This window comes from Lonchura striata, chromosome 3 (genome assembly GCF_046129695.1).
Source record: "Lonchura striata isolate bLonStr1 chromosome 3, bLonStr1.mat, whole genome shotgun sequence".
Lineage (NCBI taxonomy): Eukaryota > Metazoa > Chordata > Aves > Passeriformes > Estrildidae > Lonchura > Lonchura striata.
The window spans coordinates 16,591,855-16,605,850 of record NC_134605.1 but is presented as its reverse complement, the minus strand read 5'-3'; the positions used below and the strand labels follow the sequence as shown (position 1 = coordinate 16,605,850).

Here is a 13,996-nt window from a genome sequence, read left to right as displayed (position 1 = left end):
TTCTGCTGATGAAGTCATAGGAAGAACACAGCCACATGAAATGATTCAATGCATCCAGCTAGGAGTCAACACTCAGCAAAAGTTACATGCAGGACAAGGGAAAAGAGGTAGGAGAGAAAGAGGAGAGAGACAGGAGGATGTGAATTAAGGGATGGAAGCAGTGAAAGATGGGATGAATGAATGCACATTCATATAAAGCACAAAGATGTAATTTTATACCAATTCTTCTTTGCTGGTTCACAGAAATCATTAAAATGACTGCTAATTACAAGGTGTCTACCTCCAGTCTCCAGGAGGAGCAAATTAGGTCAAGCATTTAATGGAGACAAATCCTCAAAATCCTTCACTTTTCAAAGTGCCAAGCTTGTCTGTTTCCCTTATGACAGATACTTATAAGTTCTGAAGTTGTCACATTCTATTATGTGAATGTACAAATACCTAGCTTTGGAAATAGATGCAGACAATGAATAGGAAATATGATATGGGCAGGGAAGGTAAGAAATGTGTTGGATCTTCAGCACTTGAAAATAAATCCATGTGAAGTGTCAGGCCCAAAAGTACAACCCAGTATGCAAACATCATACCAGCATTAATAAAAGAAGGTGATTAAGAGCTGCAGCTAGCAAAGAGTTTTACAAAGAAAACTAGATTCTTGATGAAAAGACCACTTTCAAAGATTTGCTTTCCTCAGAAGCTGTGATGTTCTGCTGTTTGCTATGTCTTTGGATAGGAGACGCCTTTGAGAAATTTGCTTTCAAATCCCTTTGTATGTGGCAAAGCCAATTGCTTCTAATGGAACTTAGCACTCAACTCTGGTTACTAAAAATTTAATATTTCCTTCTCAATTTCTACTACTCTCAAGACCTACCTTTATAAGAATTTAGGGATGTGACAAATTCCATACCCTAATCTTGATGTTTTGATTCACGAAATCTGAGACTGCCTGCCTCTGAGAAGACTACCTCAAATCAAAACTGATATCCTGAAAGAGGGTAAGAATAGCAAGCGAAAAAATGGAGCTCAGTTAGATCTGAAGAACTCGGAGTTTTTACTAGACAGGACAGATTTCTATTACAAAACCTGTTAAGCATGTTACTTGTGAAAGCCTGAATTTATCTCAAGTAATAATAGGCTGCTAAAAACAAATAAAAACAGAGAGGAAGTGTGAAATGACAAGATAAAGAATTTAATAAACACATTAACATCAGGGTGAAATTTTTCAAAGCGAGTCCTTACTTTTCATAATAAAGCCTATCCCTAAATGCATTCTTCATCCCAGCACAACAATACTCACTTTCTGTGTGTGTGTGTGCATGGTTGTTGAAGATTAGAGACTGGGGCCAGTAGGGGAGGTTCAAATAGATGCAGGGCACTTGAAAGCAAATCAGAATTGTCTCCAAAGAGCCACTTCCTGCTGATGACTAAGCCTTCACCCAAACAGTCAAGAGGAAGGGGCATAAGCAAAGCATTGCAAACGACCATCCCGATTATATCGGAGTGGAGACAACGAAGACAAACAAACTCAGGAAGTGGCAGGGGGTTAGAAACCGAGAGGAAATCTATGGCACAGGGAGGAAAGTGAAGAGATTGCGCCGATCTGCAGAAAGGTCACCTCTGGGTCGCACTGTGCCAAGCTTTTTCAAACCCACTTTATTTGGACTAGAACACAAAACTGGCACACACAGCTGGCGACTGCTGCAGGGGCTATTCAAATGTTAACATTCTCAACGATAAACAGCCAAAAAAAAGTTCCGTGTAAGCAAATTGGAACAAACAACTAATCTAAAACTGGTTGCTAAGAGATGGAGGATTTCAGCCAAAACCATTCCAAAGCCCCAAGAATACCTTATTTTGGATCAAAAAAAGTACCTGTAGATGACGCCATGTTGGTGAAGAAACATGAGTGCTGATGTGACCTCTGCAGCATAGAAGCGGGATCGAGGTTCGTCAAATTTGCGTGAGCGTTGGATTTGAAACATTAGGTCTCCTCCATTTACATATTCCATGACGAAAAAGAGGCGGTCCTGAAATTAATTAAACAGTGCTGTTTAGCTAATTTCTTTTAGTGACATAAAGGACTCTTGAAGCCACACTTTAAATGACTGGAGGATTTACATAAAGAAATAAAAGAAACTAATGCTACAATTCTGAAAAAGAAGAAAGCTAACAACCAAAAGCCACCAAATCTAAAGAAAATGAGATGAATCTTAAAGTGAGAAATGAGAAAAAGGCAATCAAAATATCGTACTAAACAACACACACACATAAACATGCACACATCAACAAATACACATGGAATTATAATTAAGTTCACATAATAACAGAGATACTTAACTAATGTTATTTCTTTTATAATTTAGCCATTTTAGTTTTAGAAAACTTAGCCATAATAACTCATTAAAAAATATGTCAATTTTGTCAACTATTGACAGGCTGCTGGGCAAATTTCAGTCTTCTTTCTACACTTCTCTCTTACCAGTTATTTTGTCTGCAAAGCATCTTCCCCAGATAACGAAAAAATTATTTAGAACTGCTAAGCTACAGAAACCAGTGCTGCCAATCTCAAATGTTTATATATGGTTTTTTTCAATTGCCTCAAACTCTCATAATGAAATAGAATTGTATTATTAAAATATGTTTCAGGTTATTCTAATGCTTATCACTTCCCTGTTCAAGCTTTCAAACTTATTTCCATGATGGAAGACTAGAAATGAATGTTCCTTGAGAACAGCAACTGAGGTTCTCAGGCAGCCAAACCAATAACCCAAAAGTTCAACACATGTTAAAACAGTCAGAACTGAAAATATGAGCAAACTAAATCTGTGCTAGGCATCTTGAACCATTTATTATCTAAACTGGCAATGCAGGTGAAGGCATAAGGAAAGAAATGACACACATCTATTTGATATAATTTAGATAAATTTTTAAAGTGTTTCTTACAAATTTTCATATATTTCTCCAGTCAAGGGGAATACCCCTAAATAATACCCCTAAATCTTCATCTTCATGCCTGTCCACCCTTGGTGAATGCTTACTCCACAATCTCTATTTCTTTACTGTTAATTATCTACAGCTATCTGCACATGTAGATAGCTACATGTACAGGGGAATGCACATGTTGCTATCTACATGTGTCCCAGTCAAGAGGAATACCCCTAAATAATACCCCTAAATCTTAATCTTAGTGCCTGTCCACCCTTGGTGAATGCTTACTCCACATTCTCTATTTCCTTACTGTTAATTATCTACAGCTATCTGCACATGAGTTTAGTTAGAGGTGAGGTAATCCTTTATGTGACTTGACACAAGACATTTCTTTCCCTGGTCACATGGTTCACATGTGTGTGAGCACGGGACCTCGCCCCTCTGCAGCTCTGATGTCACACTGCAGTTTGGCTCTAGTTTCTAGTGTCTTGTGTGCTGGGTTGAAGTAAAGGGGACAAGATATGACATTGCTGTGGACAAGGAAAAGCAACAGAACATCAAAGTTAATTAACCTCCCCAAAGTAAATCCAAGCCTGCAGATTACATAGTTTATATATATGAAACCAAAAATTCATAAATGTTTGTCATTTGCCTTTTATCATCTACTCTACAACTCAGACTCGGAGCACAGCACTTCAAAATATCCTTGAACTTCAGCATGTGCATTAATGCTGCTCATTAAGTCCCTAAATGTTATACTTATCAGGGATGCTTCCTGGAGGAGGCTAGAAATGTTTGTCTGACTTTTTGCTGATTACAGAAAGAGGATGTAGAAAAAAACCTTGTGCCTTTCCTCCCGTATCTTGGGAACACAGAAACTGCTGGGCTAGATGAAATTTGGAAAGCCAGGTGAACTGGCATACTTGGTAAAACATCGTTAATGACATTGGTACATTTTCCAACATTTTTCTTATCATTCCCTAGGAAGGAAAACATCCTGAAGAATAGCACCAAAGCTTCTGGCTGCATCATACACCCAAAAGAGCATGGATTCAGAGTCAGGCCTTTGCTCTTTCTGTAATTCTCAGTACTGCTGATATGATCAAAATCACAGTGCAGACCTTGTGACATCAGTGTAGGGTTTAACTATCACCCTCTTTTCTTCTTTAAGCAAAAATATGGGTCCTTGTGCTGTGTGTCTGATTTATCTTTGGAACCAGTAAGAATTACAGCCTTACTTCTAAAAGAAAATCTGGTAGTTCTCAGATAGTGTTGGGATTTTAGAAGCTAGAGCTTAAGGATAACCAATACAGTCAGGTTTGTGATGAAGTCAGTCAAAAGCACAGCTATAGTGCTACTGGAATATAAGAGGATACAACATCCCTACGAAGAAGATGTGGACATGGTCCTTTGTTAGGCTTCTCACTGCTGCACCACAGAATGAGTATCTCTGAAGAGCATTTTCAAGCATCCCTTTGCAGGTCTTTCCCTGATTATCTTACATGGATACAGTTCAGTGTTTCAAGCCAAAACCCATTGGACTGCAGGCTGAGGAGAGCACAACTAACACTTAGCTAAAGTAACTTTTCCTAACACTTGTTGAAATGGAACTTTCTTACACTGCTATTTTAACCTTTCTAAAGTCAACAGTCTGGACTTGAGTGGGATCAACAAGAAAAAACAAAGCTGCAATTCCCATTCTCCTGAGTAGCCATACTCATTCCCAACATTGCTATCATTTTGCTGCATCTACAAAATAGGTAGAAAATAAACAATGCTGATATGATGGTGCTGTGCCTTTTACAGCTGTGACTCCCAAATGGTGACCCTCAACTTGTCACTGAGCTGGGAGTTGCTGCTCCCAACAGTGATAACACCAGAAAAAGACTGATTTACACAGTTGTATAGATGAAGGCCACTTCCTAACATGTCAGAATAGACTGTTTTTTTCTCACATTAAATACTCTGTGTTTGATCAAATGGTTTTTGTGACATTCACTAAGTGCCTAATTGTTGATAATTAATGCCAGAAATTGTGTTTAGTTAAAGCTTCAAGTTCTTTTATTGTAGTCCAGTCTCTTTCAGATCACTAACAGTTTAGCTAACTGAAAATTTAACCTGGACTCTTTAGCAGAGTATCTTGTCACCAGACAGTCTGAGCAAAAGTTTGAGCTGGACATTTATACATATCAATCATCTCTCTCTCTCTCTCTCCATCTTCCTTTTTGTGCACATCCCATTCTTAATTTGAAAGGGTATTTCTGACAGATTCTGCAGCTTCCTTGACAATCTCATCAAAAGTGTCCCTACTAAAAACAGAATTAACAGCTCAGGAATTGAATTTGTTCAGCTACTGGTTTTTTCTGCTACATATCTATATTTCAAGTCATTTTCACAGCTTTCCTCAGTAAACAATTCAGTTTTCTACTGACAATTCACAGGAAAACAAAATAGTTTGAAAGTTCTGTTCTCTGTTTACAGTAAGTCTGAGAAAGCATGGAGTAACCAACAAGATGCACAACACACACAAGCACAGCAGACCAGAATTTCAACATTAGAAGGTATAATCTTTTTTTGATTAAATATATTCAGTCCCTATGGAAACAACTTTCGTAAAAGCACTCTCTGGTCTTTCTTTTTAGGAGAATGATGTGATCAGCTGAGACTCACATTTGCTTGAAAAGAAGATGCAAAAAAAGAAGAGAGAATATTTTATGAACAGAAGCTGAGATTGATAAATCAGGTTTTTTTTATTTCCACAACCTCAAGAAAAAAAGACACTCTATTTAGATTTTTGCACTCAAACTTTTTTCCATATCTTTCTTCAAAGGTTAATGTTCAAAATACATGTTTCCAACCCTCTGACTCCTTCCTTTCTGTCATAATGCAAGCACACACACAGTGACCCAATGAGACCTCTGAGTTCAATGCAGAGAGGATTAAATCCTCCCACTAGCAGTGAAATAACTGTATTATTCCTGATCATATGTATCTTGCTACATGTACCACCAGGAGTTATTCAAACATTGAAGTATGAGTACATAAAATGAACACCCTTAAGAATTATACATTAAGAGACAATGCAGTGTTTACTCAGTTAAAAATACGATACAAGGTATGACTTTATTATCAATTGTGTTCCAAGAGAAAATGGAATGGGTTTGGTTTCGACTGCATTATTTTTGAACTGGTTTTCATAAGATTTGGGAAGTATGTTTTGATGAATAAAATAAATGTAAAGCAGTCCGATGAACTCTAACTATATAAACTAAAATCAAAGGCAAGATCACAAACAAAGACATTACAGATTAATCCTCTCTTGGCACCTATAAAGCAAAAAAGGTACTGCAAAGTAAGCTAATATGTTTTCTGAAGTAGAGTAAACTAATATGTTTTCTGAAGTAATTTGATTCTTTTTCAGGGTTTTTTTTTTAGCCCTTAATCATACTGCTTTTCCTTGAATTTCTCAAAAGATACGGTTAAATGAGAATACTTAAAATAACAAATGGAGGCAAAAGCAGAGCACAGCACATGAATAAGAGATATCAAAAGAAAACTGGATGTGAACTAAACAGTCTAGAAGTAAAAAAAAAAAAAAAAAAAAAAAAAAAGTTTAACTCTGTATTTCTGCACTATTTTCTGACCATAAATGTAACTCTTATACTGGAATGCATAATGGCTGCCTTAATATCTCTATGATTCGAGTCTCATCTCTCAACTTCCTTAACTGAGAGTCTTCTACATGCTTTGTGTCATCAAAAGTGGACACCAAAAAGGAACCTTTATTCTAGTCTTTGTCCTTATCACTAAATGGCAGAGTATGCTTACTAGTTAAACTAGAAATCTTGTTTCATATCTCTCATTTAACTTCTTTTATTTTGTTTCAATATAATTTTTCATTTCTTGAAATAAGCCACCCCCTGCTCTCCTGCAAATCCTTCTAACACTTCATGCTTTATTGTGATTATTGCCATTCTCTGATTTTTAGTTTTATTTATGTATATTTTTTGTTTATATCTGTCTATGTATTATGTGCACTCCCTGCCACTTTATATTTGCTTAGGTTTAGACGTTATGAGTTTCACTGGATAGAGATTCTACCTCTTTTCTTTTGGAATATTATACATGTTTTAAATTGGGAAAAGGAGGGAAGATTTCTAAAAACATCAATAGCAATAAAATCTAAGAACGTAACAGATTCAATCCAGTTCCTCTTTGTGGAGGTGTGATTAATGACCAAGGTCTTCCTACTAGTAAGACCAGATAATCTTGCCAATCAGCTCTGATTTAATGAATGACACTATACAGTCTATTAGTTGTTTAGATGTGGAATAATACCATTGTTAGGGAACAAACTTCTACGCAAACTCTGTATGACTGGTTAGATATGGGAAGACTTTGATGTATTGTTTACATAAATTATTGTGTAGATCTTAAAAGACTTTTAAAAAATTGTTATCAGTCATTAACCCATCTGTCCTTTGTTTGTTTTCCAATTAAAATCTCATTAACATTAAATTACAGTCTAAATACAATCCATAGATAGACATAAAACCATGTACAATTATCACTTCAATCTGAAGAATACAAAACTTTTTTCTCTTTGAAATTAGTCCTAACAGCTGGGGGACCCAATATGCAGTTCAACACAGCCTCATTACTGAAACATTACAAAACAAAAATAAATCATGCAATCTGTCTCCCAGTTTCAAAACTGAGATGCGCATCCATGGCACAAGTCTGAGAACAAATCTTTTCATTATTGTTTTTGTCTCCCAGTTCAACTTTTATAATATTCAGGAAAGGCAGTGAACATGGACTCAAGCAAAATTCACAATTGATAAATCTTAGCAGCCTACTCCATTTTTTCCTTCATTTATGTTTTCATACAATTGGCTGTGAATAAATTCTTCCTGATTCTCACTAGTTCCCTAAACTAAATTCTCTGTATGAATACAGATTTTTCTTCCAATTTCAGAAAGTTGTATTTGAATTAGATTCCCTCAGAGGCCCCTGAAAGTATCAAGGAAACTAATATGTGTGTCAAATACAGGTAAACGTAAAATAGTTCACATTCTAGTAGAGTACTGTTACATAAGGGAATATGTTTAGCCACTAAACATGTTGCAAAACAAAAGGCAAATATACAACTTCTATTACTCAAGAAGTCAGGTAAATATATCACCTTGGTATGCTTGGTAAGATGATATTTTATTCATGTCTTGCATATATGGAATTCTTCTTGAACTAATACAAAACTGTGATTACTTAACTCTATTTAAACAGGATGCTCAAACAGTTTGTTTAAAATTACCTAAAACTACAGAAACTGTCCCACCCCTCCGAACTTAAATAAACATTTCCTGCTCCTGATGGAAATTGCACAGGCATAGGGTACACAAAACTATGTGCAAACCTTCACCACCCAGAGACAAAGACTAACCAGGATGGCAGATTCATTTTCCACAATCCCAGCATTATGAGGGACAAATATAAATCCAAGAGAAAAACCAGGTACAACACTAAAGAAAACAACAAGAAGCTCTCTCCTGTTGTTGTGATTCCTTTTTGAAGTTCACAGTAACAATCTCCAACAGGACACTATGATATGTTATCTGTCTCTGATTTCAGTGTTTATACTTGGGGCTAATTGTGTTATTTTTCCTGTTTTGTACCAGGGCTTTCAAGGAGTTCCAAAGAAGAAGGGAACAATTTCTACGAATCCCATATTTCTTGGAATAAATGACTTGTACATAGGAACTGCTATCTTAAATTTCACATGAGATGTCTGCATCTTGTACTTAACACAAAAAGCACATGCTCTGATTTTGTATTAGAGGATTTTTTGTCAGCCAAAATTCCACACTCCAAATTTCTCTCAAGCTCGTGAGTACTATTATAGTTAGGACTTGTTGATCAGCTTTACTCAGCTTTGCCCAGTAATTTCAAATTAATTTCTTTGCCCTTGAAAGAATTGCCTCAAAGTTAAAATATAGATCAGAGAGAATCAGAGAACCACACAAAACTGGATAAGGAAGTCTTGCAAGGTCATCTAATTTATCCCACTGACAGGCAGGATCAGCTGTATGTAACCTACAGGGAACTAACCTTTTCAATGCTGCAAGGCAGTCTCTGGCCTTTGACAGATCTAAAACTGTGAACCTGAACAGCCCTGCTCAATGGGCTCAGTTTGGCCCACAAAGCCCTAGAAACCTAGGAGCCTCTGCTAATCTGGTCTGCTAGAGGGCAAATGGGTTTGTCTGCATTCCACTGCAGTGGAGTCTCATTTCTGCCAGAAATGCCCTGCTGCCTTCTCAGTCCCTTGTCACCAGCAAAAGCCAGCAGCGAATGATATTCCTTGAACATACTCGGCTTCACAGGTCAAAAAATTGTATCAGTTACTGAAAATAAACTGACCTTCTCTTAAAAATCACCACCGATAAGCACTCTTTCACCTCCTCTGGCAGTCTGTTTCAGCACTTGCAGAAGATATCACTGGGAGCTCTTTCACTGCTGCAAATAATTTGCATTACTTCTAACTCTAACCTTACTCAAAGTACTGATTCCTAGCTATGCTGGAAGTCATGTAACACCTTTAGAGAAATAATTCTGTGCTTTCCACCTTTGTTTCTTACAAAAAGAACTGATTACTAGTTTTTCTTGATTTTACAGAATTGGTAACACACTATTTCTATTCTGTTTGTAGAGACCTCAGACATTATGTTAGTTGAAAAACCACTTCTAAAGCCTTGAGAATGGTTTCAAGAATAGCTGGCCTGTCTTGAGACACTCAAAAATCCCCAAAATACCACACCATATGAATGGCCAGAGAAAGCTACAAATCAAATGCAATTAGTCTTCAAACAGTGCTTTCAGAATCAGTACAGAGAGTCTCAAATCCTTTGCAGTGTATTACTGTAAAGACCTGCCTTGCAGCATTTACTCAGCTATAATGTGAGTTGCTGGAAAGGGGTTTTAAGCAAGATGTTTGTCTGAGATCTCCTAATGTCATAAAGCAGTTGTGGTATGTGACTTTTGTCATGGGAGATTGATGTTGTCTCCTTATGGAATATCCATGAATACTGGAACAAAATGGGGTTATTGACAGGTTTTTTCATGCCCATAACACATCCCATAGTACTATTGAACAAGGAAAATGTGGCTAGTGTTAAGTATCTGGAGACAAATTGGCTGGCTTGGGTGAGGGACTTATTATGTGTAAGAAGTAGGTCACAGAACCATGCAAGGAAAAAGTTAATGATTCAAAGAAGGAAATGTTATCCAGGACCTCACTGATTCTTTGCAAAAGTTCAAGGGACCATTAAATTTTACCAAGACTAGCACACAAGATGAAAGTTTCATTTATGGTAGTTCCAAAGACATATCCAGCAATACTCTAAAACTGTCCAAAGTGAAGAGAAGCCAGTCTGGTCTGAATTCATCGAGGGTGAAAAAATGTGCCCTTTGTTTATCACCCCAGCACTAATACTTCCAGGAAAGTTTAGCTGAATGTTTCAAATACTGAAAGACACTAATCCCACATTTACTGCGGCAAGCAAAACACACTGACATTTGCATCACTTTTGAGATGTACAGGTCTTCAACTGTACCATAAATGCTGGAATATGAGAAAACATGGTTATGAATAAAATCTATACACTAGACTATGCACTAGACTCTGCAATCAGCAATCATATATAGCTCAGAATCACACATGAATATTACCTCCCTCACACAGACCTTTTTCCTGTGCAATTTATGAACACCTGATCTTGAAAACAGTCTTCCTAATGTTTTCTCAGATAACGACTTTTGTCATATTACTATTTGGACCAAATTTACTATGCACTGGATTAGCTGGTGTATCAGGCTCATACTAGGTCTATTAAAAAAAAAATCCAAAATCTAATCAATCCTGTTTTCTAAAAAAGATGAAAGAGTAATTCAATGTTGCACAGAAACACCAGGTGGAGAGTTGTCAGCCTGTATTCCTCCAGAGAGCTCTCATTTTACTCACTGAGAATATCACATCAAATTCTAGCTCTGAGTTGCCCAAATAGACACAATTTCATATTAAGACCCTAAAATGTGAGAGGAAAAATGTTTAGTTTTTTACTTCCTTCCTCCTTTAAATGAAGGATTACAGTTTTGGTTCTTCTTGGTCATTGAATGTGAATGTTTTCTATGTGACACCTATAATATAATATCTCATTTTCTGACACAGTACCTACAGAGCTTAGTGGTGAGACTCTCTTTAGCTCAATAGGGTTTGAGATCAGGATTAAATTTTTAATACTGTAACATGTGGAATTTATTAGACAATGGCATGCAATGAAAATGCTGAATAAATTATGCCCATTTGCATTTCATCAGTTCAATCCCATATTTTCTAAACTTAGAGATGAAGAAAAAGACTTGTAAATTTGGGAAGATCTTCAACCCCAAATAATCCTGGATGGATAGGTGTTGTGCTGTCACTGGATTGTTCTGGGAGCTGGGGCAAACCTTTCTGAGCTCAGGGAAGGGCTGGGGACCAGCCCTGCTCCCTGCCTGCCCCGCAAAAGCCTGAGCAAGCTCCAAGAGCAAGGACCTCAGAAAGGACCCAACTTCTGTATTACGGTTCTTGTGCCCTTCCTCTCATATAAGGGAGAAACATAACTGGAATCCTCTGCAGAAATGGCATGTTTTGTAGTTCTAGTCACTTCAAAAGGGGTATCAAGTAGGAAAAGCTTCTCAGACCATTTCCCTAATACCTTCATTTGATGACAGATAAGCTGTGAAAAGTGCCTTTTATGAAATTCTTTGATCTCATCTTCTTTTGGTGTTGTTTGGAAAAAAGAACTGTTCTGGTGAGATAATTTTAAAGACCCCTCATTTAATGGCCTGATGCACATGGCAGAAAATTATATCAAGCATGTAAAATGTAATTATGCAGAAAATGTTACAATATGCAGGCAGCTATTAATATTCCTTTGTTCTGATTATTACAAGAAAAAAAATATAAATACAGTCTTCTAAATAGAATTAACTATAAGGTTTTTGAAGCCACCTCAGAATTTTTAAGAACAACTTGTAACCTGCTTATATTCTACCAAGGAGCTTAGAGATGACACATGTCCTAGGTGTCTCCTCAGCTCCTAGGCTGGCTCTGGTACCTTCCTTTTCTTTGCAATTCCTTTTCTATTACACTGTTTGAGCATCTAGCTGATGTCTTTGAGCACACAGGGGAACATATCAGCTGCTCCACAACTAATAGGGAACACTCGGGAATGTAGCCAGTAGGTCCAGCAACAGTGATATCAGAAGGAAAAGGAACCCAGTTAAGGAAGATAATTAAAATGACAGGACAAAATACTCATCTGGCAATGAGTTTCTCTGAAATTATCCAGCATTGCAAAAAAATCCCAACCAGAAGTAATCAGCTGAGTGGGCAAGTTCTTGTATCACAGTCATGATACACTGGCAACAGTGCTCTTTGTTTCTAGGAATGCAATCAGCTGACTGAAAGGCAGAAGTTTTCTTCTCGGATCTATGCAACTGCCAGTTGTGATCCTGGACAAATCTACAATGACTTTAGCAATGAGTTACTTCTATACAAGCTATCAAAAGTTATCTGTTGAGAAATGACTTCTAGTCACACGTATCAGGACCAGGCATACTGACCCAAAATGGGCAGACTACAGCAGAAATACATGAAAATATTTTATATTTAAGTTTCTCAGTTTAAATTTTCAGAATTCATTAGAAAATAAAGCATAAATGTATAGGTATTTCCTCTCTCCCCATGCAAGAACAAATTTTTGCCATTGCACCAGGCTGTGAAAGGAAAGTTTTTTTGCATTACAGAATTTACCACTGGGAAAACCTGCTCCTTTTCCCAGCTCAGAATTCTATTTGCCCATGAACAGAGTATTGGACAAAGCAGAGGGAAAGAAGGCAATGCACACAGGTGCAAAAAGTTATTTAAACATTTGTTAGGTTATCCTGAAAATTAACTTGCCCAATAGAAGCTTGACATGAACACTAGTGCATTTATCAAGAAAGGAGTAAACCAGAATTGTCCAATATCTGTCAAACTTCTTTCCCTATAATGTGGGAACGAGTGCTGGAAAAACTGTGCTGCAGCAGGGCCAGTTTCTTTACATACTGCCTAGATATTCCATTTATGATGCTCTATGTGTTACAGACATTTGCTACCAGATAGTCTTTACAGTTTAAAAATTGTTTTCTATCTAAGTAAAAGAAAAGAGACAGTGAAAAGGCTGGCACTTCCTCCACAGATAATTTTTTTTTTTCTGAAAAAGAGTAACTGAATGAAACTAGGAAAACAATGTGTGAGTATTAAAGAGAGGGCTTTTAGCAATTCCATGGTATGAGCTTCTTATTTTGATAATTTCACAGTCTGTATAATTCACTAATAATTAATGTTTCTATCAGAGTCTTCCTTTGCATGTTCCTCATACCTCCTTACTCTTACAACCGACTCAATCTCTTTGTACTAAGGAAGAAAGGCCCATGATGATTCACTGATGCACCTAGAAGAATAACACATTCTCTGGCCTTGTTTCAGGACTTGATTTTCTAACTTTTGTACATTAGACCAGGCCACTGACTCCTATGGACCCTTGGTGAGATTAAGTGTTAAGGGATTGACTTACACTTTTATAAAGTTTATGATGGAAGAGGACAGGGAATCCTGTGCTCCTTTCAAAAGAAGATGAATGAAGTGTTTGGCAACATAAAGATACTCAGTACAGAGAAACAGCTATTCTGTATTATGTGAAGTGTTTCAGCAATGTTCCCACGTACTTAAAAACGAAGGTCAGCCAGTGACAACAGTTGGTTCTAGCTTGACAACACAGCAAGAAACTTGTATTGCACTGTGATCATCCAGATGGAAAATTTATATGAGATACTGTCATATCAGTTCACAAACTATGCCCTGGATGCCAGAAATAACTAAAAGTCTAAAGCTTTCTTGAACATGATGTTCCAAATAAAAAAAGTAGTTGCATTTGTACTAACAAAACCTTCCTGGACTTTTAAGTTCCCTAAAATGAGACATTAGCAT

At 36.9% G+C, this 13,996-nt stretch overlaps 1 protein-coding gene across 2 annotated transcripts in view; it reads right to left on the bottom strand.

Moving 5' to 3' along the window:
• The window catches only part of PRKCE (protein kinase C epsilon), a 287,758-nt gene that overhangs the window by 58,550 nt on the left and 215,212 nt on the right, over positions 1-13,996 (bottom strand). For both annotated transcript variants that reach the window (XM_031504268.2, XM_031504267.2), the window contains exon 11: positions 1,870-2,024. In XM_031504268.2, the coding sequence (XP_031360128.1) occupies positions 1,870-2,024 (155 nt within the window). The remainder of the gene's footprint in view (positions 1-1,869; positions 2,025-13,996) is intronic.